This window comes from Opisthocomus hoazin, chromosome 4, assembly GCF_030867145.1.
Source record: "Opisthocomus hoazin isolate bOpiHoa1 chromosome 4, bOpiHoa1.hap1, whole genome shotgun sequence".
Classification (NCBI taxonomy): Eukaryota; Metazoa; Chordata; class Aves; order Opisthocomiformes; family Opisthocomidae; genus Opisthocomus; species Opisthocomus hoazin.
Window position 1 is genome coordinate 87,068,207 of NC_134417.1, and position 27,154 is coordinate 87,095,360.

Sequence of the window (27,154 nt, forward strand, 5' to 3'; positions counted from 1 at the left end):
GCTTTGTTTAAAGTTCCAAGATGTTAAATTCAAAAAGGGCCAAAAACTTGATCAAAAATCCACCTTGACACAGCACAGCTTTAAACCAAAAGTATCAAAAGGTCAGCCATTCCACGTCCTACACCTGCCCTCCAGTTCCCATGGACCTTTTTTGTTTCTTTAGTCTCACATTTTCCTACTAATTGCCTCACTTTTTCCTGCTGCATTGTGGAAACCCACATGGACAAAGCAGGTACAAACCATGAGTTGAAAAGGGTGATGGATCGTATGACTGGGCCTTCCATGGGGCGCATTCCTGCTGATAAGCTCTTCCTTATATTTTCCCAATCAACTTATGCGCTGCCACTGTCTCAGGTTTTATACTTAGCCTTGGTTTCCTGAATGCAGACTGGATTCTTATCTTTTTGTTCTCTTTGCAAAGTCTGTCGTACAATATGACTCAAGTTAACTTGAACTGCTAGACTCTATGCTAAAAGCAATTACTGCTGGTAAAAAAAAAAAAAAGGCACTGTACAAAGAAATAGCATTTCTCTTTCCAAATTCTTCTCATGGTGACCCTCATTTGCAGCAGAAGTAACAAAAGCCCTTTCACACAGGCAAATTATTTAACTTAATGTGTTCCATGTACTAAAACAAACACTGACACGTTTAAAAAGAAGCATGAAGACACCTTTCATTCTCTGTACCCGCTTAGATGATACAATAGCAGATAAAAAGAACTACAACTTGGTCTCAGGTGGCTGCTTTTCTGAAATCCAAAAGGATCAAAGACACTGCTAGCAAGGATGTGCTTTTGAAGGAGAGCAAAGTTCGATGAAGTCTGTAAGTACTACTGTAACTTCACTAACATTAATGACAATTGTAAGAATAACAACACTTTTTCCCCCCCTCTAAGGACAGTGGTTGCCAACATTAAAGCAGGCAGCAAGGTTTTACCATCAAAGAGAAGATGGACACACAAAGACTGACATAATGGAAAAACATAATAAGCTTATGGAGAAATAAAGAAGAATATAAAATGAGGCAGAAAAACAAAAAGCCAGCTGACACTTCAGAGAACCTTGGTACAGAGAGGCAGACAGACCTTCAACAGAGGATATGCTGCAACAAATACTATTATTTTGATTAATGTCAGCTCAAACATTAAATTTGCTGTTAACAAGATCAAATGCCAAAGGAATATATGTGGAAGTCAGAGTTGTAACCTTCAAGGAGTACAAGAACTTTCAGGCAGGAAGAATGAAAAGGAGATTCCCAGAACCAACTCCAAATGTTAAGATCTCCGCCTTTCCACTGTAAAGAGGCATCATGGATGAAGAATGAGAAGGTACCCCGTAACAAATACAGTGTCAAAGAACATTCTAGGACAAAGAAAAGTCTCTAGAGATATGCAGACTGAATTCAACTGAGTCACAGGAATACTCTCCCCTAGTCTTGAATATGCCAGAGACAAGAGGAAAAGTTTTTCTGGAGAAAGTCTCCTAGAAAGTCAATGAAATAAAGTCATCTCTAGGATGCTACCCAAATAAGCAGGACAGGATTTGCAAATGTAAAACAAACCAGTGCTTGAATCATTCTCCACCTGATGTATCTCAGCAAGGGAAAGAGTGTACAGCTGCACAAAAAAAAAAGAAAAACTTAGCACAAAGCAGAAAAGGTCAGTTATCAAACTGAGCACTTAGAGCAGGTAAGGCTGCATGAAAGGACATACAATACAAGCCAAAATTGTTTTGCAAGTGCAAACTTCTGAAAACAGCAGAAGAAAAAAGAAAAAGAGGTCTTGCCCATACTGGCTGCACCTTGAGTACTATGTTCAGTTTTGGGCCCCTCACTACAACAGGGATATTGAGGTGCTGGAGCGCATCCAGAGAAGGGCAACGAGGCTGGAGAAGGGCTTGGAGAACATGTCCTCTTAGCAGTAGCTGAGGGAGCTGGGGCTGTTTAGTCCAGAAAAGAGGACGCTGAGGGGGGACCTTATTGCTCTCTACAACTACCCGAAAGGAGGTTGTAGTGAGGCAGGTGTTGGTCTCCTCTCCCAGGTAACTAGCGATAGGACAAGAGGAAATGGCCTCAAGTTGCATCAGGGGAGGTTTAGATTGGATATTAGGAAGCATTTCTTTACTGAAAGAGTGGTCAGAAATTGGAACATGCTGCCCAGGGAGTCACCATCCCTGGAAGTGTTTAAAACAATGTGTAGAGGTGGCACTTTGGGATATGGTTTAGCAGGCATGGTGGTGATGGGCTGACAGTTGGACTTGATGACCTCAGAGGTCTTTTCCAACCTTAATGATTCTATGACTCTAAACCAGGCCCACAACACAGGCTTGAACATCAGAATGCAAGAGTCAGTAATACCTGACAGCAAACATGCTCTCAGAGTACAGTTTTGACCTGGACAGATGAGCATTCTGCTAGGAACTGTGCACAGGCATCGCCTGAGACTCAATATATCAGGAACTGTTCTCAATAGGCAGTTTAGTCTCAGACACCTTTTGGGGTTTTCATTGTTGATGGGTTTTTTTTGTATCAGCTTCACGTCCACTGGGAAGACTGATTTCTTCTGACATAACCCAAAAAATTGCTTCAATACAGCCTGTCTGAGAAATCTGGTGCAAGGAAAGAATTGCTCCCTTTTACCCAGTAGACAGTCTCCAAAAATTACTTTAGCCATTATCTCGCTCCATATCTATGCAGTGAAGACTCCTCCAAAGAAGAGAAATCTAGGATGGGAGTCAGGGGTGGTGTTATGTCATAGCACTGAGTCACAGACAATTTGTCGAGCTCTTGATATCACTCTTCTATGCAGAAGGCACTAAAGAACAGAAGAATGCCCCCAGTAACAGCCTTCAACATATCCTGTATTCCATATTCTGTAACAGGTAAAGCCTAAATCAGGGAGAAAGACGCTGTACTAGAAAAAGAAATCCTGCCTTGCAGCAAAGGAAAAGAAAAATGTAACAGTGGGCTCAGCTGAGCCATGGAGATGCCCGTTTAGCTAGTAAGACTGTTGATGATTGAGTATAAGCAGCTTTTTGAGGCAAAACCAGACGCAAATACCCAAGCTTTGCACAACACCACTGACATGCAGCAGCGCTCCTATATATAAAGCTGAAGAAACAGGCAGAATTTCATCTAAGATACCATTTCTGGAAGCATGTAATGCAGGGAAAATGAATTTAAAAAAAGAAAAAAAAATCACAAGCACAGAAATTAAGCAATTTGCCCAAGCTCACATGAGATCCATGGCACAGTCAAAGTCTTTGTCCATCTCCTCAGCCACCAAACGACTTTTGCTTTTCTTCAGCTGTAAAATTCCATCCCTTAAATTTAAGCAGCAGTGCAAACATCACTAGTGTCACCATCATCGAGAGCAGTAATTCTCCGTATAAACAGCACCTCCCTCCATCTTCAGCTTCAAAACATGTTCATTCGAAGTCAAAAAGGCAAAAGTAGCTACTTGAATGTTTTGAGCCTAATTCGGCCTTCGAATTAGCAACAGACCAGAAGAGTGATGGCATTACAGCCTAAACACAGGCATTAATCAACCAAACGCATTACTGTGTTCAAAAGACTGAGTTTTGAAGTAAGCTTAGCTCTGAATACAAGGTTATGAAACTTTAAAACAACAAACTGCACAAGAGACTTTATAGCAAAGAGTGAGAGTATCACTTCTAAAACACACTTTTAAATATTGCGCTTTCTTATCAGCAAGGGACAGAGTGTTTGATCTTTGTTCTCTCCTGTATCTTAACATTTGATCTGACCTCAGGGAAATAAACTAGGTGCAAAACAAGAGAATTTCATTCTACATTCTACAAATCTATTCAGTCTCTCAGAGCAAGTAAGACCTTAACCCAGAAACCAAACGATGAGACCAAGGGAGCTAATTATCTGTACTAAAAGAAAAAAAAAAAAACCCAAACACCTAAAAATCATTTAAAAAATGCAAAAACTTGAGGACTTGTACAGAGGCAAGCATGGAACTTGCACAGTCCTGCTTGCAAGTACTGCTATACTAACACATTCCTAAGCAGGCATTTCACTTTTGAAGCGTGTGTCTGTGTCTGCCTTGTCCATCATTCGAGAGCAAACTGCCGAAGCACCAATCTTTCAACAGCAGTAAAGGCAGTCCTGCAAGGTCTATCCCTCCAGGGCCCTTGGCAGACTGAGGGAGCTGAGGCTGCTCCAAGAGCCAGAACAGCTACCCCAAGGGTGGCCACAAGAGGCTGTGCAAGAGCCACAAAGAGCCCTCCTCGCGAAGGCTGCACTCCGATCCCAGCACACCACCGGTCTGAAATGCTGAGCGAGCACAAAAAAAAAACCTGACACGCTGTTTCCATAGTGCCACATCAACTTATTTGTAAGACTGCAGATGAGACTAATAATCTGCCCTGAGCACCAGAGCAGCCCAAGCAAGGTACTGTTACAAACAGTTGAACTATAAACTGCTTAACCTCCCCCTCTGCAAACACACACTCTTCATTATTAGCTTTGAATCCTGATTTCGAATGTTAAAGTCTGTATGGTACAAAGCTCATCAGTGAAATGGCATCAGTGTTAAAGGGGAGGTCACCTGGGGCTTCTCAGAACATCATGCACACCAGTGGCTGGCATTTTTTGGAGATGGACTGCAGTAAAAATTGGGTTTGCATCACGGCTTCTGCGTTTTTATTTTGACCAGTCAATAAAGCACAGGAAGAGACAGGAAGGTCAAGAAGTGTAAGCACCAGCCAAAATATCACTGAAAGGTTCTCTCACCTAATTCACTGTTATCATCCACCAAAATAATTTCATGAAGAAGGTGTGCAGGAGTGCGATCCAGGACGCTATGTACCGTGCGAAGCAGGGCAGAAAGTGCTTCGTTGTAGAAACAGATTATAACACTGGCAGACGGCAGAGCAGAAGGGTAGGACTTCTCTCTACATCTGCAAAGAAATATAGTAATCACTTTATTTTCAGCGAGATTTCCATAGGGCTATGTCACTACTGAAACTTCATAGACAGCACGCAAACACTAAATGTGTAGGAAGAAGCCCTAGCTTGAATGTAAACAGTCCAAGAGTATAACATCTATAGTAGGGCTCAGCATTAAGTTACTCTGCACATAGTACAGACTTACAGTTAACATTGTTACTTGTTAGACAACAGAGGATATGATGGATTGGGGTGGGAGTGAGAACAACAGATCCTTAAGACATAAACAAGGGAAAACACTAAGGGCTTGTTTCAGCTGTCAAAATACTGTCTGGTACCCTTGGGTAGCTCAGACACCTACAGGAACAGCAGACATGACACGGGGCCTACAGAAACCCCACAACTGTACTGGCCAGCTGCTGGACACCAGGCTGAATATCCAGAACACCTCCACCGGCGCTAAATACCCATTTAGACAACCAAGGCTGGGATTTAGTCTGCAGACTAAGACATTTCAGTCTAGTCACTGCTGTCAGTGAGTCTATACAGTGTTCAGCTCACCCTAAGGCTGACAAGTGCATTCTGTCAGCTGAAGAGCTCTGTATGCTCCATTAACCGCACTGACTGCTAATTATAATAAAAGCAGAGACAACTGACCAACATGCAGCTATCTAAGTTTATTAATCTGCAAGCTAAACCCCACTCAAAGCAGATCATTCATTTTTTCTCCTTATTTTCAAATTCTGTCCATACTTTTAATAGGGCACAGTATCACAGATTAATGCCATATGAAGATGCCAGGCATGAGGGAATCCAACAAAAATAAGAAACTATAAGTGAAAACCCAGAAGTATATAAGAAACTTCTTCATTGACTTGGAATGAACTCAGCTCTTGGGAGAGACATTTCAGCAAGTATGACTCATTACATTTACCCACACCAGACACACCACTAGAAAATCAGATGCAGGTTTGTTTATTTTTCAGTTCAAAGTTGGGGGTTTTTTGTTGTTGTTACAGTGGTGGTTTTTACCCCCATATGCATCAGAGATTACAGAAAAAAAACCCTGCTTTTTAATGGAAAGTATTCAGAGCAGTGCAATCCAGGTACCAAGCAAAGACTTTGACTGCTGGCAAAGGCTCTCTGTTTCTCAGTCATTCTTCTGTCTCACCCTCTGTAGGCTTACGACAAATGTGAAACAGTACTTAAGGTGAAAGTCTCTTATTAACCTGAGCACTGGAACACGTCCATCTCTCAAGGGTACCAAACCGAATTATAGCATCTCTTCTGGTAGTTACAGTACTGAGTATCTCGAAATGAAGCTTTGAAAAACAGAAATATTGTAGCATGCTTTAAGTAACAGAGTACACAGCTAGCAAGATGAAACAGACATAGGACATGTAATCCTAGTGTTGCTGGAAAGAAAGTTTGATTCCTTTTCCACATTGACTTTTACTTAAAAGTATTATTTTCGGAATCTTGTTTTTGACAAAATAGCTCTCTGCCAATCCCACTACTCACAAAAATTACATTAACATGATAAAAGTTTGAATAAATGTATACCCAATCCGGTTCTTCATTAAGCATTCTTAAAGTGAATTAAGAATCAGGAAACAAACTTTGCTTTCAAAGAACAGCAGTCTTTCTTGTTTTCTTGGAGCCTGGTTTATGTGGGGCTTTACCTATCACATCCCTTTTCCAGCTGGAAAGAAATCAGATCTCCAAAAATAATATTCAGTCAAAAAAGACAGAAGAGACCAAAGAACAAAAATCCTAACCTCAAGCACTCCTGTTTAAATAGCTGAAAACCTGCCTTCTGCAACACAGGAGGCTGAAAGAGTGTTTTAACAGAAACATAATACCAAAAACGTCAAATACCACATTAGGTATAATATGAGTAACAAGTCCTTGAGCACATGAAATTATACCATGTTCTCTCCAAAAATTAGTACATACTTTGCATCTCTTGTATCAGGCACCTCCCTGTGGTATCCCAGCCGATTACTGATAAGCATATTGAAAGCATGCTTCTGATAGCCCAAGTCTCTCACTTCCTGATCTTCTTCATTAAAAATCATTCCTGCAAAAGAAACATGCCAAGATCAGTTAACAGGCTCAAAAGTGTCTTTTGGAAACAATCAAGGATTGAAACGTATGCTTTAACCTCCCCTAAAACCCATTCTGTTCTTCAAAAATCCCTCTGGTTTTGCAAAGCATATTTTTGTGCAACTATTTTTGTTACCACTCACAAATAGGTAGTACTTAACAAGTAGCCCTTGCAGCTGTAATAACATGAAATAATTCTCCAAAGACTGATGGCTCCATTGTGCTTATTGACTTACCAGACACACTCCCTTCACTTAAATGGCCTTTAATTCTTAGCATCACCTAAAAACCAACATCAAACAAGCAAGAGGATAGACTTTGGCACACAATGCATCAGCACCTATTGAAGGGTCTGTAATGGAATTTTTGACAGAGAAAATACATTTACAACAGTAGAAAAACCCTCACAATAGCCGCTCCAGTTTCACGCAGTTCTCTCAAGTCTGCAGTAACATAAAAATAGCTACAAAAAACTGTAAACTTGTTTATATCACCCGGGACTCTGACAGCAAGTAAAATAGCAACAGAGCTAGCTGTTTCCCTATTGATTATTTTAGCAGAAGCATCAACTGTCGCTGAGCACAGCAGAGGCAGCAACTGCTGGTATAGGTCAGCACAATGCTAGAGGCCAAGGCTGAAGTCCTCAATGCCATCCTGCCTGCCTTGACTCAATGCCATGGGCTTCTCTCTCACTGAGCCAGTGCAATTTAGCAGTGAGATGAGAAAGAAAATACTAAGGTGCTGCACTCAACTCTTCTACACAAATAAAGCAGGGCCATGAAGGAAATGGTAGCCACCACCTGTGTCTGCTAGTCACTTCTGCAACAATTCAGGTAGCAGAGCAATGACTTTTTATTGCCTCTGATCAGCTGGCTGCACAGAATGAGATGCACATGTCCTCTCCAGCTACTATCAAGCTACAGAGGCAATTTCACTGAAATTTCAGCATAAGAAGTGAACAAGGAACATGTAATTTATCTCCTTCCACCCTGCCTATCATCTCCATACGGTTCAAACTGGTGGTCTAAACTGGTCAGTCAGTCTCCTTTGAACCACATGCATTTCCAAAGTAAGGTTTCCAGCTTGTCAGTTCAGACACCCAGCTCAGTCATTCTCAAATACTAAGCGCCACAGTAACACTGTGCCACTGGGTCAACTAAAAACATTTTCCTCATGCAAAGCACAAGCTTAGGAAGCACATACCAAATGTTTCATTCTACAACCTGTCCATAACCAACCACTAACTACTTTTTTCACACCATCTGAACATAGACAAGGAGTAACATTAATACTTTTAAAACATTCTTATCAAGAACAATATCCAAAATGCATGCAAAAGGCCTGAAAGATTTCAGTCCAAACAGCAGATAAAAACCCTGGGAAAATAAGGGCTTTGCAATGGAAACATCAGCTTAGGCTTTACTTCAGCAGTGTTGTGTGGCTCTCAGATTAAAAAAAAAGAAAAGAAAAGATAGATGGTCCTACCAGATGACAGTTTGGTTCTGGCTATCGCATGCCAAACCTCTTCTGATTTTTCCGCTTTGGGTGTTTTTCACTGTCCTACCCCAGACAGACAGGAAGCCCATTCCTGCAGCACCTGATCTAACAGAACACCAGCTGCCTCCTCATGATTCATGCAGAATTTATCCTGGCACTGTAATTCCCCTCAGTTTTCACCAACCAAACCAGTCACTTCGTTTGAAGATCAAGGAACTTCTCAGTTAAAAAGGTCCAATTTCTTTCCTGGCCAGCACTGAATAGTTGGAAAGAAATGGCCACCTCTGGACTGGACTTCACCTCGCTTGGCTCTCGTGCTTTTTGCAGTGAACTTATAAACACTTGTAATACCACAGGGCAACGTGAACTGGCATTCTTCCTACATATTCACACAGGTCTAATGACCAATTTGGAAACTGAGGTTTAGTAAAGTTCTATAAACTCTTCAAGCTGGTGATCCACCATTCATCCAAAGTAATGACAGAGGACCTCAGATATTAGGATTAAACTCCTGACTACGAAGGGTACTATGCCATAATTCCCAGAGCAGCGGACACTTATAGCACAACACCCAACATCTGCCTCCAGACTTGAAGGAATTTTGAAGGCTAGTATGCAATATGCCTCAGTTTGCACACCTGAGCACAACAGCAAACACTAAGCTGTAAGCAGTCAAATATACAAAGCATTTTAGTTTGGCAGGCAAGTTTGAAAGACAAACCCAAATCATCTCATTGATGAAATATGCTCCAACGAAACACACAGACCTTTGTTGGAGCAAAGTAAGAATGATTTTGCCCTAACCACTGTCATCTCAACAAATATTTCATTGTAATTTGTCCCACACACATTTTCTGTAGATGATTTCATAGTCCAAGGATATTCTCCAAATCAACAGGTCCTCTTCATTGTGTATTGTTATCAAGATATTTTTAATTACTGCATATGAGTAAAGTTTCTCTGTGCCTAATAAAAGTTCACGTATTTGTGCCCAGTCAACACAGGAGTAAGTCATGAAAAAGCATACACTGAACCTTCCAAAAGGAAGAACTACACGAAGGGTAGACACCTTGCTGTAATCCAGTCCTCCTCATCAGCACTTACACAGCACAGTTCTAAACGTCAGGAATAGTATATTTTGGATTAAACACAACAGAATAAATTTCAAGTAATTCCTAATAAAGAGAGCCACTAGTACCACCTGCATTTTAACAAACAGAACTACTTCATTACACAATTTTCCCTGAACTCCTTTAGAAAACAAACCAACCAGCCTTAATATCTCATTTCTTCTACTGTTTTAATAATTTTGTCATCAGCACTGAAAACCACTTACCCATTTCAGGAGAGAATTCTACCTCCCCCTTAACTGGGTCCTGGACATGATTTCCAAGAGGATTTCCTATCTTACTCTCTTTCTGTTGTAATTCAGGTATATGAACAGGCCCCCGCGTAAAACGGGGGTAGAACTTTTTTGGAAATGGCCTCTGAGGTTCCAGCCCCTTGACGGGCACATTCTTGAAGGATTGGTTCTCTTCACTGAAGTTGAAATAAACAAAGAGCAGAAGTGTCCAGGTCACGGATGTGAAAAGGCACCCATAGCAGAAATAGCGAAGTGTGACACTTCCCATTGTAGACTTAGCATCGTTGAGGACCCATTCTCAATTACCTGAAAGAGAGTGAAAACACATTTTGAGTGCTGCCTGTTACTTCATCAGGTCTATACTTTAGGAAATGCATTCCATATGCTGCTTTTTCTATTAATGATTTCTGGAACTTAAACTTTAGCACAAACCTTAAGAATGAAACCCCTTTTCGCTTTCCCATTCAAAAAATAAACATGACCAGTTCACACATTCTATGTAGATACTAATGCTTTAAAACATGAAGCAAACACTAAGAGCCCAGACACAAATAAAGGTAAAAATAACTACTTTTTCCTCATAACAGTTACTTATCTCTCTTCCACAACAGTGCATTCCTTGTATGCCTGCATTCATTTAAACACTTCACCATTTAACTAAATATACTACACACAGAGAATTGATTCTTCACAGAATCACAAAATGGTTGAGGTTGGAAGGTACCTCTGGAGGTCACCTTGTCCAACCCCCTTGCTCAAGCAGGGCCACCTTGAGCCAGCTGCCCAAGAGTATGTCCAGACATGTCCATTTTTGTAGTTCAGTTCCTATCCTAAAGTGCGGAATGAGAGAACACAGACTCAAAGAGCAAAACAGTTCTGGTCTCCTCGCCCCAAATTTAAGAACAGCCATCATGAGCATTTCAGAAATTCCAGAAATCATGGGGTGCAATTTAACAACATACAGCACCAAGACCGTCATCACATTTACAGATACTCCTCTCTGCAGAAAGAAAGAGATATGAGATAAAGAGCAAGAAGTTCCAAGGTCATGTACTGGGTTCTTGCAGGCCCCTGCAGACTCCAGAAGAGCTTCCATACTCCGTTGGAGGAGATGCCCACCCAGAGCTGGAAGGAAACAACCCAGCCCAGAGTTTTATTTCAGGCACCCACCCACTAACACAAATTCCGCAGGTTACATTGAAAATAACTATCCCCTGAAGTGAAGCATATGGAGCTGGTGACAACATTTTACTCATGGCCCAGGAGAATCAGGTAAACTTTCTGGAGTTCCTCAAATCTAAAAAAGGCTCCAAAAGAAATCCCCAAAACTATACAGCTCAGTTCCCAAAACTGAGAAAAACACAAAGAATTAGATTTCTCTCATCAGTATCTAACCATAACAAATTCTTCGCATAGTAACAAGAAGTCAGGAAACCATTTAACCATATTTAAATAGCAAAACATTTATTTTAAGAAAATAGAAGTATGGGGTAGGAGTCAAGGGTTTATGCTGATGTATTTTTCAGACTTCTCAAAAAGTCAGAATCCATCAGGAGTCTTCAGGTCAGGCTGGCTAAGAACAAACCACAACAACATTTATGAGTACAAACGGATTATTCCCTTCTCAATATGGAAAACTACTAAACAGAGGTAGAAGGCGTTCATGATCCCAAAGAAACCTATAAAGATCCCACTTCTTTTGGCAATGTAATTCTGAGTCCTAAGTGACTTGCATCCAAAAAGAATACACGTCAACATTCAAGCTCACATTTCCCAGACTACACCATGTCATTGCCTCCCTTCCAAAAATAAAATATCCACAAAGTAAAATAGAGTAAAAAACCAAACCTCCTCAAAAATAATTTACCCATTATTCTTACCACGTCAAACTGCCTCACTTCTGCAAGGCAACAATCTACACAGCAGTTAAGCCCAAGGAGCTTAAAAAGGTCTTAAATGGGGTTTAAATCTCATACTGACCCTGTGCATACAAACGAATTGTATGCTCTGTGAAACGGGCTCTTTCTGTAACACCGTTACACGGAAATCTTGCCGCTTAACTGTAGGGCCATGCAGCTAGTCAGGCAACAAAATGCTCTAGGGGCAGAAACGATTAACACACACACACACACATCCCCATTCCAGCTAACAGAACGGGTTTACCAGTTGGAGAGGTACAGACAACCAAGCCCCAATGCCTTACAGCCTGTGCAAACAGTAATCAATGATCATAGCAAGGCAAATCTAGGCTCAGAAAAGCATGTAAGGCTGCAAAGGAGCAAGATTAGATAAACATTTATATTCTCTAATTATAATAATTCTTCTTGTCAGACAGTCTGCAGACAATTAGTATTTATGCATAAAAGAAGATCTGAGTGCTTGCCAGGTATTTTTTTGCTTTGCCACAAGGAGGTCATCTGCTGTAAGCCTTGTCCAAGCCTAATATACTTCTCCTCAAAGCCTGTTAAGAGTTGTTTTTCCATTCACTATGGTAACACAGATGCACAATCCTAACATCATGGCACATGCACTTACATTGTGGAACACAACTGTTCTAGTAAGATAAAAATTACTGCAACAGAGAAGAAACCTTTTCATTTCAGACCTGTTTAAGGATACATCTACACTGCAGCTTGCACAGGAAAACCAAAGATAACCCTTGCTATCTCAGGTAACAGTAGGAAGACAGGCATGCAGAGCAGAATTCATCATCGACTGAGTATTTCCCCAGCGTCTTTCATCTCTCTTACAGCTCAGAGCTCCACCTTGCTGCTGTGGCTCTTCTAGCCACACTAATGCTAAAGTTTGCTATGACTGACAATCAGGCATACTCAGATTAAAGAGGAAGGGATAAATCAGTAATCACCAGAGTGAAGAGACCGCTATACATACCTTCCATCTCCAGAAAGCCCCCTGACCAGGGGGCACACGTTTGGTTACTGTTACAAAGGCAACAAATGCAAACCTGAGCATGATATTATTCCCACATGCTCCTTACTAGAACTGAACTGTTTCACCTTCTTTTCCCCTCCTTCACTGCTCTGCAGTTTTGTAGCAGGATACAAAGGTTTAAATACTGCATTTAAATCAAATGTCAGAACCTCCACAATGCAGAAAAGTAGGCTCTTTCAGTAACTTGCTATTCAACCAAGACATCTGGTAATAAATTTGGCAGGAAAATACAGACTCACTATTTATTTTCTTTAAATACCAAATGTTTTGTTAGACACTTACTTTTGAAGGCAGAATGGAAAAAATTTAAACCCTGCCTATGAAAAGCACATTGAGGCTTATTAGTTTACTTTATTCACCAACACATATGCATTTACACAACCGCTGTCCTATGGATTTCAACCACTTCTACCATTTAAGCAGCCACAGAAGTTGCAATCTGCGTCAGAGCTGCACACTCCAGTTCTAGACAGTTTTAGGTTGACCATGACTTCTTGCAGATGTGTTTTAGCAGAGAAGCCACAGTAGGTTTTCAAAGCCTAAGCAATGCCAGTTCTGCTTGGGACCTGCCCTGAGGAACCAGGCGAACCTTTCCAGCCCTATACTTTTATGCATACAAAGTACAATCACACCAATATGTCTCTGCCTCTCCTCAGTATACCAAGAATCAGGCATCCCTTCACTCCTTTCAGCATACAATGAAAAAATAACCACTTTGATACACACCAGAGGGAGCGACGAGAGAATATTTCAGCTCATCACACAGACCCAGGAGGAAACACTCAGTTCAGAGGCAGCCACTTGGCCTCGATTCTTAATCTTCCAATCCATGACTCTCTTCTGCAAGCCACCTAGACACAGTGAATAAAAGACTCACCCTGTCCAGACTCCTGAATACAGGAGATGTAAAGGATATGCCTTTCAAATCCAAAGTATTAGCGTGGTTCTCAGCCCTGATACGTGCTGCATGACAAAACTAGATTATATATATTTTTAACTCCAAAGCCCTAAAGCTCTGCTCATGCAAGCAGAGCTAGCAGGTTTGAACAGCTAAATAGAAGCAACTTAAATCAAAAAAAGCAGGATTGCATTATCCAGATAATAATGTCAATGAACTTGTAAGAATACTTTTCATCTATGCAATAAAGACAGTAAAACTGAGTCCAGTCATGAATAAATTGCTATTTAGACAGTATAGTTAAAACCCATTTTCTATCTATTTATTCAAATACAAATAAAAATACTAACGGCCATTAAAAAAACCACTATGATTTAAACACATCAAGAGGAATTGTTTCACAATACCGTTTCTCAATTACTGGTAATTGAGACTAGGCTTGAAGGGTCTATTGTGTTTCTCCCCTTCATTTCTGAAAAGCAACACAGCTGCCAAAAGTAAGTTTCCAACATACCTCAAACAAATCTATTTCTCAAAAATACATGTAGTGAAGAACATCCACAATGAACACAAGACATGTCCTCTCCCTTGGCAATATAGGAGCTTTCACAGCAAATTATAAATGATAACACCCTGAAATATTTTACAAGCATTCATTCACATACACAACATCCTAGCAAGACATGGAGTTTATGGCTGTTTGCATTGGTATACTTAGGAATCCAGAGATACACTAACATGACAAACACAAATCATTCAGGTGGCAGCATCTCCTACATCAGGAAACTACAATCCATTTTGGAGGCAACTGGGAAAACAATTACCTTAGAAGCTGCCCCCATCAGCATCAGCTCAGAAGAGACTAAGACTGAAAGGCACAGTATTCGGAGAACTTTTAACCAAATACTCTGCCTTTCAGTCTCTCTTGTTGCTCTGTTTTGACTGTTAGATATCTACTGCCTAATAGTTTTCAGACTTTGGCAAAGCTTTGGAACAGAGTTTGCAGACCCACATGCCAGAAATGCCAAGAGTAAAATATTCCTCTCTAATTTCCATGAATTCCAGTACAGAAGTCTCAGCTCCTTGCACAAGTAGTAAATCATTGATTTTTTTTTTTTTTTTTAAAGAGAACTATGCAAGTCAAATATTAGTAAAAGTCTCTGAAAGTCAATCAATTGCAAAGCTGAAAAAAAAGACTCCAGGAGCCTACCTGCCAGACTTGAGCTTCAGTAATAAAAAAACTGTGCAATATTGCTTTCCATGTGGCACCCAGCTTCTTGTAGCATCCTTACAACATCAGCATGGCATTCATTTCATTTAATAATTGGCCCAACAATGATACAACTCTGTTCTCCCAGACAGCCTGGGAGAGTGTCGCTACTAACCTGTGCAGCTCTAACTAACACTGGCCCAATGTGTTGGCCTTCAATATTTTTAATAAAAAAAAAAATGCCAACCGCCTTTCACAATATTTTGGCCTAAAGAGCAAACGTAGCTACAGGCTCTATGAGCAGCCAGTGCTTGAACACTGACATCTGCTTGGATTAACCTCAACAGTTTAGTAAACACACCGTATGACTAGACATTTCATGACTGTGCCAAAATTTGTATTTGTCAGAGGTCAAGCAGAGGATCAGATTAACCTCAAGATTTTTGAAACAGGAGTAAGAATTATTTGAGAGAACCTTAAAGTCTGCTTGTAGTTTTTCCAAGAACAGCTTTTCTTCTTAAAAAAAAAAAAAAAAAACGAAGACAGAGATACAACTCATATTACCAGATTTCCTGCAAGACTGCCTGTGTATTTTGGACCTATATAAAGTGAAGGAACAGATGTGTATAATCTTCATTTTTAAAGAGCATTCTAGTAAAAAAAATCATTAAATTAATTTTGTCTTTCTACAGATCATTAGGACAATTTGTTGCATGACTTTCTACAGCCACTTGTATTTTTTATTTTATTTTGGGGGGAAAACCCAAGAAGATAAAGTAACACTACTTACGAATGCAATTTTGCTCTTTTAATAGCCTTAATTCTTCAAATATTTTGGCCTCCAAGATGTTATGCTACCATCACTCCTCTTCGACAACAAGCATCAGGACGAACAGACTTTCCTACTTCCTTGTGGAATCACTACCAAACAATAGCATTAACAGTATGACGAATGGAGGCCAGATTAGGAAGAAGCAGTGCTCAAATAATACACTTAGCACACAGAGACACCATTCGCAGTAGCTTCTGCACTTTCACGAGAATTATTTTTTTCCAGGCATCCCTTATATTGCAACCTCTCTTAAGGGAGAGCCACAGTTAATAGACTACCAAGATGAAAAAGGACCACCTCAAGCAGCTTTTGTTTCAGACTCCAACACACATCACTAGGAGCAACACCCACTGAACATACATTCAGAACAAAAGCCAGACATATCTCCAAAGAAAATCTTAGTGTTTCATGTGCTCCAGTATCTAAGCACCAACCCAATTTAACTCCTTATAAAAAAAATCCTCCTGCTGGATTGTTTTAGCACAAAATTGGATCTACCTGTCAATTTGTTTTTAATTAAAAACAACCATTAATTTTTGACCTTACAGAAGAGTCAATTGTACTTCATGAATTAAGTGGCTATTTGTGACACAACACAGGCATATAACTGCTCATGTAAAGACAGGTTGGCCCTACAGGAACCTACCTCGTGACATCCAGCAAGGACAAATGCCAAGTCCTGCACCTGGGACAGACAAACTCCCTGGCTGTGACAGCCTGGGGAACAGCTCTGCAGAGAAGGACCTGGTAGGTCTGGCTGAACACGAGCCAGCAGCGCGCCCTTGCAGCAGCGACAGCTGACAGCGTATGGGCTTATCACCCTGGAGCACAGCCAGCTGACCAAGGGGAGCAATAACACCCCCCTCCACCCACACAGCACTCGTAAAACCACAGGCAGGGTGCTGTACCCAGTTTGGGATCTGCCAGTACAAGACAGGCATCAGCCATCTGAGGCAAGTTCAGTGGAAGGCCACCAAGATGGTCATGGGCTGGAACACTTGTGCTGGGAGGAGAAGCTGAGGACTCTCTGCTTCTTCTGCCTGCAGAAGAGACGGCTTTAGGGGGGACCTAAGAGCAGCTTGCTGCTACCTACAGGGATGTCATCAAGAAAACAGAACTAGGCTACTTAGTGAGGTGCAAGGTGGGAGAACGAGAGAGTTAAAAGAGACTAATACAACTCCAGCCACAGCAACCCTCATTCACAGAAATATTCTGTGGACCACAGGCTGTCCTCTTGCATAAGATCACTCTTTTCATTCATTTTAATGAGATGACATGCTAGGATCTATTTTTAATTAGCCTCTGTAAGTCACTTCTAAATGCAGCTTTAAAAGCTTCAAGAGCCGACAGTTTAGCCATTTCGGCACAGCTATACAAATCCTTGTCATACCACATAAAATAAATCCTCCTGGAATGAATACAAATTCTGATCAACACGTCACAGATAAATATTCTTAAAATACCAATAACATTCATTATACTTTATCTATAAAGAAAGGCACATAGGTAGACTAGGTTGCATGAATTGTTGAAGACCGAAGAAATTATACTATATTAAGTCTAGAAAGCATAGAGAATTTTAGGAAAAAAATTAAAAATTCATCTTTATGTCTTTAGGTTCTCACCCCTCACTGTTTTACCACTGTCAAATGACTAATATACTTATTTGTATTTCAGTTTTTGGACTTTAACAAGAGACATCTAAATATTGCATACTACCATTTTTAAACTTGTGGACAACATATTGAAACGCCTCCTCTAGGAACATATCTTTGTTTATCAAGCTTTTTGGAATTTCTCAACTCCAGTAAAAAAGTTTTATTTAGTAGGCTGCCATACCAGAGTGAATGCAAACACTTTAGCATTTCTATAATAAAAATGTAAAGTTCTTTCTTTACCCACCTCCATTTCAAATGCTCCCTCAAAGAAATTTTGAAGTATCTTCTGCAGTAACATCTGTCACTTGGTCAATAAAATATACCAGAACTTTTTTTTCCTTACTGATAAAGGATACCTTTCTCCCCACATACTACTCCTCTCCAAGGACTGAGAGTATTTCACAAGGGCTCTCATTTAAAGACACAATTTTAACGGAAAAAGCAGTTGCAAATTTTGGAAATAAAAAGTTTCATAAGAGTCAGGATCTCATGTTAACAAACAACAGAAAGGAACATCCGTTTTAGTTGCAACCAGTGGTACAACTTTGCATCAAGAAAAGTAACATAATAGTCCAGTCTGATTAGAGAAAGCAAGCAAACTTGGATTAGAAACATGAGCTAACCAAAATCCTAGTGCTCAACACTGAGTAAATAATTGCCATACAGTAGGCAGTTTCATGCTGCTGCAGTGTCCTCGTCATCGTGCACCCCCTCAAGGTACTGGTTTCCCAAAGCACAGTTATGTGCACAGAATTTTCTTATCTATCCCCCAACAAATGATGCACCATAGGGCTGGCTTGGCTGAATGTTACTTTAAGCCATCTGGCATACAAATGCATGCCATGCCATTCCTGAAGTCCTAAAAATACCTTCTTCCTTTTTGCTGCTAATAATTACTTTCTTCCAATAGAAGCAGCAAGATTTTCTTTTCATTAGCAAAACCAGCTCTCAAGAAAGCCAGCATGTTCATGTACTGTCTCCAAAGCAAGAAGCATGCATTTTGTAACACAGCCGTTCTTTCTTCACATATAGCTTAGAAAACAGCAAGGTTAAAAACCCCACATTTACAGCTGCTTTTTCAATGCATATCTCCCACATTAAAAATCCATGTATCTAAATATTAGTTTAACAACCTTCCAGCACTATATACAAATGCAAAATGTAAGAGAGCTTCCAAGGTCAACTACACACAAGTAAGCCGCTTAGTACCTTTTCTAAATGTTTAAAATCTCCTGAGCTGTTCCTGGCATTTTATGTCTGCAAAATAACAGTAAAAATACAGATGCATGCAAAATAATTAGACAGGACACACTTCTACATGAACAGCTGAACAGAGGAACGCTCACCTTTTTCCAGAAGAGTCGGCGCTAAAGAAGCAGTGCAAGGTTACACAGTGAAAACACATCTACTGCAGTAGCAGTCAAATCCAGTTGGTGTCTTCATTCTCACCGAACAATAAAACGCTGAGCCTGGAACTTAACACTTTGTTGCTGAGTACTGCTTGCAAGTCCTAACTGGGAATGGGATAACAAACACAAGCTTCTCTATGACAACAGGATAACTTGGATGGGTCCTAAGATATCAGTGCTGCAATTTCTCATTTGACTGCAATACACTGCCCCAAGATCTATTTTTCTATTTGTTTGGCGTTGGTTCTTTCCGCTCTCTTCCCCGCCTCCCCTCTCCCCCCCTCCCAGCGCTGATGCATGATCCGTATGGATTCATGCATTTGGAAGCATAAACAAGACTGGTCATTTTACTGCCACTCACTAGAGAAGCATAATCAATTAGTATGTCTCTAAGGTATTCTTCATCTTAGTATCAATGGATTAGACCATAGTAATGCTTGATCATTAAGTTTGTACAGAAATTTCAATTCTAAAAATTCCTTTACTCCTCATTTTCCAAATCACTACTAATTTTATAAAATTTCAACATTTTGACTGAAATTTTCTAGGTATGCTTTCTGTTCATCTTAAAAAATTGTCATCAAAAGTGCTTTGGGTTTTTTTGCAGTCTTTTACAAGCAAAGTGAAAACACATTTTCCAATTCTTCAAAGAAAAAAAAAGTCAGACTTCATTTGTACAGCCCTCTTGCCAAAAAATCTGGCAGCAAATTTGGCAACAAAACAGACCTCACTGAAGTATTTTTGAGTGGGCCAGTGAAAACTGGGTTTGACTGGTCTCATTTTTAAACCTGCGACTACTGACCATGGACACTGCATTTTGCACAAGTTTTTTCTGCAAATTCCAGTTCTGCAGTTAGCTCCAAGCAGATGTCTACCATCCACTTGTGCAGAACTCAGTACCGAAATCAACAGCTGTATACAAAAAAAATACACAAAAAACATCTGCAAACTTGGACTAGAAACTTCAAAAGACTATACCTGAACATGTATAAAATGCAAAACTGCGGCAATTAAGTTATTACTAGTACTACAGAATTGGAAACTGTCTTAATGAGAACAGCATCAGACTACAGAATTCACAGACCTCCAGGCTTACTCCCCACAAATCATACAAGCATACTTCATTTCTCTTTTTCTGCAGGGTCTTCCTTTCCAATACACAGAAACTTAGACATAAAAATACATTAGAATGCCAAGTTTGGATCCCAGACGTGTTACATTAACTTACAGATGTCATAAACTGCCACAGTAAGGTAATGCTAGCCTGTGAGCTACTTGCTGTAGCACTGCAGTCTGCTCTTGCAACTCAATTTGGTTAGCCCAGGATCACACACCTTTAAAGAGCTTGAGTAGCACATAGTAGTACACACAGACATTATTTGTTTAAAATAAAGAGATGAAATGTAGCACCAGAAATCTGAGCGAGGTTAAAACAAGTTATAGATTAAATCCACAAACTGCACGTGATAGGAAAATATTTAACTCATTCCAATCTGCTTGGAGTTCTTCACCCCTGTTACGCGTCTCGATGCTATGAAGAGATGGCACAGTCTTAGAGATTTTCTCAAGACATTATGTCCAAAAGGAGTTTTCCTGGATGGCTGGCCATTGTTAAAAAAGTAGAACTTAAAGAAATACTAAAAACAGGGGTTTGATTTAATTCAATGTCCATTTGAATTTCTCATGTCCAGAAACAAAGGTCACTTCAAGTTTTTCACTCCACGCTTTAGCAGAGTCCACAGTATCTGTGCCATTTGGAATAGCAGGGGCATGGGACTTCAGTTTTTCCCAGTAAGGAACCCTTCCTCAGAAAGACCAAAAAACCCCACAGTCTTCTTGCTTTTGGATCCATTTTCTCAACAGAAGTTTAAAGTCATGTCTGCACACAGGTTTCTCTCTACTTCTCTGATTTTCTCACTAATGTCTCCAGCCACTAACACAAGAGAGGAATCCCAAGGATATACACCTACTACATCTTCTCTCTTCAACTCACTGACTGAACGAGGACACCTGTACAGTTAAGATATCAGATTGACCCGTGGGACATTCTGGTCGAACTGTTTGCTCTGCTACAGGTTTTGATGAGATCCTCAGCAACTCAGCTGTATCAGCTCCCACATATAAAATCTGAATGATGTCTTAAAGCAAACTCCTGAGGCCACAGTAACCAGAGAGTATACAAGTATCAAGTGGAGCTCTGGGCTAGAGCAGCAGTAACTCATTCCTTCTGCTCCCCCTAGCAAGTCTATTTCTAAATTATACTAACAAACTGTCCTATAGGAAACATTCTCTCTTTTTCCCTTCCTCAACACAATACAGTAATGCTAACAAAGAGGTACTATTGCTGGTACAAGCATACCTACAGATGCAGTCAATGAAAACACTTTCACTCACACATCTAAACTAAGCTATTGATTTAATATAAGCTTATCTTGCTAAATATTGTATTTGACAACAGGGTATGGAGTTTTCACCTATGTAAATAAACAAACCTGCTATTAGCATGCTTCTGAAAAAAAAATTTTGTGGACATTAACTGTTGGATTAGGATGATAAATCACTAGCATAAAGAGATTTTACACTGCCTGTAAGGAGAGCTAACTTCTGCAAGTATGCCAAAAATTAATTTTGTCTTTCATTCCCTTCTACATGTTCTTACAGACTCAGTTCTCTCCTCCAAAGAAATCCCTTTGAGGAAAGAGTTGTGGACCACTCCTTTTCCATCCCCTGCTCATCATTTTTCCTCTCCTTATCCACTGCCAATGTTTCTAATGCGAAAACATGGTCAGGATTTTGATGTTGAAATCAAGGATGTTGCAACAAAATGAATAGTGGATCAAAAATACACTGTCCCACTTCACTAGAAGCCACGCTTTCCAACATACTGCTAGAACAGAAGGTTAGCATGCAATTGAAACCTCAGTCTTCGCTTGCTTCACAGATGAGTCTCAGCATCTGCTGACACAAGAGGTAAGAGATTCGTGCGAACTGACAAAATTAAGGTATTCCAGGAAACAGAAAACTAAAGCAAGCACTTCCAGAAAATGAATTCACTAACAAATACTAGAAAGTATCAACAGAGACAGCGACATAATCTGTTCTTGATGTTACACTTCAGGAATTTGCAAAATAGTCAAAATACCTACAAAGACGGATTCATACAGGGTCGTGTATCAAAACAGGATAATTTTGTGCTTCCTGGAAAAGGATCTCTGTTTTAATTAAGGCCACCTCCAAGGTTTAAAGCATCTAATTTAATCCTTGTCTGCACAAGAAAATCTGTGTCATTTAGCCAAGCAATACTTGGACGGTTTTATATAAACTAAAAAGACCACCTCTATGAACATGCTCGTAACATTAAGTATTTGCTTAGATCAGTTTGGCACATAGCAATCATTTACTGAGGTACCTTCTTTTTAGCACGCCTCTGCAAGTTTATTAGCTTAACCTGTCAATTGAAAATTCAACTTCTTAAATGGTGCTGTGTCTCAAAATCTTAGGAATAATAAAAAGTTACTGCAGGTAAGCAGTTACTTCCCATCAGCTGCTCTGCAATATTACTTCATGCACATATTTCTTCCCTCTTGTGCAGCGAGAAATGATTTTTGTCAAGGTAGCTTGCTCCACGGCAAGAGGGGTTAGAGTATGCATGCGAACAGTCATTGTAGCACAGCTGATAAGGTATCACTTGTCAGTCATGGCAAACATTCAATCGCAGAAACGCAGAGCTTGCAACACCACTACTGCCACAAGAGAAAACCACAACAGCTCACCTGCCCCAAACCAAACTTAGAGCCAGCCAAGACATCAAAATACCTGCCTGTGAGCAGTGTGGGGTAGTGGGGTCTGGATTCCTCCCTAGCCTGCACACCTACTTCTTACTCATATTACAAAGCATAAAGCAGGCAGTACAAAGTCCTGAGGTCCCTTGCATTAGGGGTTTCTAACTAGTGTAAACAGTGGAAAAGTTGATTCACACCTGAGCACTGTATTCCAGTTTCAAACATGTTAAATACCTGGCTGCCAAAATCCTAGACTGCACAAGAAAGGGCTGACATACAGCACATCCCTCTTACAGACATTTCAGTCCATACTCTACATTTTATTAACACCATCAGTCATTTAACCTACAGACTTCTCAGTGAAGGAGTTCAGAAGTTCATACAACAAAATGCCTGAAACTTGGTATACTTGAAGTCAACTTTCAATTGAAACAGTATGATCAGCCTCTTAATTTTCCCCCTTTTTGTTGCAGTGTTTCTATTTTTTACAGTTTTCAAATAAAGTATTTACACTAATTATTACACAATGCTGACTCACATGAGAAACATGCTAGAGCACAGCTGAAAGATGTGTTGAATACTATTAACTCTTACACAAAATGAGCTGAACAAATGCATTTACTCATGCTGCTGAACACTGGTTTAACAAGCTGAGGCCTTTGCACTTTATACATTAACACAGTAGCTGCAACAGCAGAGGCGTTCATCTCCACAAGCCACCATGTTTTGAAAAGAAACCTTACGTAAGAATCAAGACAGTTTATCTACCTCCCACACTTAATAGAGATTGAAACAGACTTCACCTCTGCAATATTTTTTGAGAAAGAAAAAAAAACTAATTTCTGCACTTGAAATACATTGGCATACTTTCACTCTTCAACAGCAATTAACAGAGCTGTACTGCAGCACCTCTCCAAAATGAATGGTACTAAAGAAAACTACTTGATTTTAGGGATACCTGTAACTGCAGTATTGCCTAGAAGACACATGGAACTGCTTAGGAAGTCAATGAACTGAACTGTCACAGAAAGGAAAGATTGTGTTTTTTCAAATTTTACCTGTTGCCTCCAGCTGGAAGTCTCCTCTTACTTCTCTGCTTCAGTAATCAACACACAGCTGCCACACTGCCAAACTCTGCCTACCCACTGCTCAGATCACAGCCTTTTTACAGTACCTTCAAAGTAACTAAAGAATGATCCTCCCTTTGTTCTTTTCACCCCCACAGTACCCTATTCTTTCTTGTTGGAAGATCTGAAATCCCCATTTTTACTGTCTGCTCAGAGACTTCTAATTTCATCCATTTGACCCACAGTTTGCTCTGCTCCACCCACATGCCCTGTAACTACCATTAAAACTTCTGTTTCTCTAGCATTTACTATCAGGAAACATGTTTTGTACAGACAAATTTTCAAAATACTAATAATTCATCTTTATTTCCCTTGCCATGCTGTTTCAGGGCTTTCTTCCTCCTAAAAAGCTTGAACCATGCCTACTGTTATTTCACATCACTATGAAAATGATGAACGGATTCACCCATTCTCATCAACTACAGTCACACAGCAGCTTATCAAGAACTCTTTTCGGTTTACTCCTATACTTAATGGAGTATCAATTTGCATCCTTTGAGACAAAGCGATTAGATGGCAGAAGACAGGCAACAGGCCCTGAAATCTGCAGTTAGACTCTCTTAAACCGAACACATGTCATAGCCTGCTGGCTTCCTCATCTGAGGCTGAGAGACGACGGCTCATTAGAGCTGCAGCGTTAGTTCTTTCCTTCCCTGCTGCAGAAGAGCTCCTAAACCTCTGCAGGAGCTTATCTTACCCAGAGATGAGAAAAAGCTTATGCAGAAGGCATGCAGTTCTTCAGAGGCAGTTATACTGGGGGAGGCCCACTGCTTGTTAATCAAAATCCTCTTATCTGGAACCACCTGGACCTTTACGCTGTTCTAAAAGGAGGTTGAGGAATACCAGCCGGACGATTTCACATTTGCAGAAGTTCTCTACAGGGTAGCAGGGCCAAAACATACTGTCAGGGACAGGCTGGCACCATCCTTTCCTGGGCACAGCCTGCACTTGGATCAGCTTAAGCTAATCACAGATGTCACAGAATCACAGAACAGTAGGGGTTGGAAGGGACCTCTGTGGGTCATCTAGTCCAACCCCCCTGCCGAAGCAGGGTCACCTACAGCAGGCTGCACAGGACCTTGTCCAGGCGGGTCTTGAATATCTCCAGAGAAGGAGACTCCACAACCTCCCTGGGCAGCCTGTTCCAGTGCTCTGTCACCCTCAGAGGGAAGAAGTTCTTCCTCATCTTCAGATGGAACTTCCTGTGCCTCAGTTTGTGCCCATTGCCCCTTGTCCTGTCGCTGGGCACCACTGAAAAGAGCTTGGCCCCATCCTCCTGACACCCACCCTTCAGATATTTATAAGCATTTATTAGGTCCCCTCGCAGCCTTCTCTTCTTCAGGCTGAACAAGCCCAGCTCCCTCAGCCTCTCCTCATAGGGGAGATATTCCAGTCCCCTCATCATCCTCGTAGCCATCTGCTGGACTCTCTCCAGTAGCTCTTCATCTTTCTTGAACTGGGGAGCCCAGAACTGGACAGAGTACTCCAGATGGGGCCTCACCAGGGCAGTGTAGAAAGGAAGGAGAACCTCCCTCGTCCTGCTGGCCACACTCTTCTTGATGCACCCCAGGATCCCATTGGCCTTCTTGGCAGCCAGTGCACACTGCTGGCTCATGGTTAACCTGTCGTCCACCAGGACACCCAGGTCCCTCTCCACAGAGCTGCTCTCCAGCAGGTCCACCCCAAGCCTGTACTGATAAGTCTTTATCTGATATGTCTGGGAGGAGTTTTCTATTAAGATAAGATCCATATAAAAGAAAAAAAAAAAAAAGCAGATGCCAGATCAGAAAGTACTCAAGAACATTTCATGTCACTGACAGACTACTCTAAGTAAAGACAGAAGGGATGTGATCTTCTGTTGAAATATATTTTCCAGAAAAAAAAAAAAAAAGTGTATTGGCAGAGTGCTGTTGATCCTGCCCACTTGCATAATTACTATACTGGCATTAAGAAATTTCACCATTCCTTCAAACAGACAGCAATACTGCAAATCCACTAGACCAAACAGATAAAGTACAGATTGTTTACAGAGCAGCAACAAAGCCAGGTCATGAGATTTTTTTTTTCCTTGGACGAACAGGGGCTGCACTTCATCTCTAGTTATAAAGTTCTATAAGGTCTACTGCAACTGTCCTGCAACTGACTGTGAAAAGCAGTCAGGATATGGTTTGGCAGAGATGCTGTACTATACAGCATTAGTGTTTTAATTAGTCTGAACAGCAGTTTTAAGGCTGACACCTATAAAGAAGCGAATGAAGGTGAAGCAGCTATCTGGAAAGGCAGCTTCTGGACACAGCCTTTGCTTCCAGTGCCACACCACCGCTGAGAAGGGTCCGACCTCTCAGCTCCCAGCTACCAGCAGCACAGCGCTTTTGGTTGCTTGCTCAGCTCAGTCTGTTTTCATGCAAACAAGGGACCAGAGAACCTTTCTTTTGCCTTGCAGCTAACTTGGAGACAGTTATTTTGCTATCAGCATTTTCTGTTGCGGCGTTCCTTATAAGTTTTAACACGCACACACACAAAAAAAAATACCACATGGCAATGGGAACTGACCAGACAGGCTGCAGACCAGCCACGCAGAATAACACATATTTGCTAAGAGGAAAAGGGAGCCTCAATGTTGCAAAGTATATATTGAAAACCACAGATTTAAAAAAAAAAAAAAAAAGCAGAAACAGTTTAAAAATAAATTTCCCATTCAAAGATAAGAAAGCCTTAACACAGCCATCCAAAAAGCAACGCCTGCCCTCGCCCTGCGACCGAATCAATGCAAGCGCCGCCAGCAAACAGAACCGTCCAGGTCCCCGCATTTCGGGCTGACAGTCGCGCAGTTCCAGTCTACCTGCGGGCGGGCTGCTGCCGCCGCTCCTTCACATGCACTTCAAGACTAAAAGGTAATAATAATGATGATAATAATAATAATAATAATAATAATAAAAACGTTGTCTCCCAGCCCACGCAGCGCAACCCACAGCGGCCGCGGGGTCTCTGCCCGAGGAGCGCTGCTGGTCAGGGCCAACAGCCCTCACGCCTCACACCCAGCCCTGAATCTGCCCCCGGCCTCTGGGAAAGCCGGAGCGCTGCCGCCGGGACAGGCTCCGCCGCCTCCCTCAAGGAAGGCGGGAAAACGGCCGGGGCCGGCCTGACACCGGCGACCCCGGCCCCTCGCCCCTCGGGGCTGCCCCTCACACCACCACAGACCCCGTCCCCTCACCCCCCGCGGCTGCTGCTCCTCCCGGCGCCAGGGCCGCCTCCCCTCGCACCGCCGCCAGCCCCCGTCCCTCAGAGCCCCGCACTCACCGCGCCGGCGGCGGCATCGCCCGCCCGCCCCCTTCCCTCAGCGCCGCCGGCGGCGCGCACCGCGGGCGCGCGGCGATGGCGCCACGTGACCTCGCCCTCCTCCCTC

General features: G+C 41.4%; 1 protein-coding gene across 2 annotated transcripts in view; it reads right to left on the reverse strand.

The window, feature by feature from the left end:
* The window catches only part of GALNT11 (polypeptide N-acetylgalactosaminyltransferase 11), a 54,951-nt gene extending 27,831 nt beyond the window's left edge, over positions 1–27,120 (reverse strand). The window contains exons 1-4 of one of the 2 annotated variants that reach the window (XM_075419804.1): positions 27,049–27,120; positions 9,854–10,186; positions 6,871–6,994; positions 4,759–4,925 (exon numbers count right to left, since the gene is read on the reverse strand). In XM_075419804.1, coding sequence (XP_075275919.1) covers positions 4,759–4,925; positions 6,871–6,994; positions 9,854–10,148 — 586 coding nt within the window. In that variant the 5' untranslated portion in view covers positions 10,149–10,186; positions 27,049–27,120. Of the gene's footprint in view, positions 1–4,758; positions 4,926–6,870; positions 6,995–9,853; positions 10,187–18,776; positions 18,944–27,048 lie in introns of those variants that run through there. The other variant, XM_075419805.1, reaches the window with a different exon arrangement.
* Between the last annotated feature and the right edge of the window lie 34 nt (positions 27,121–27,154).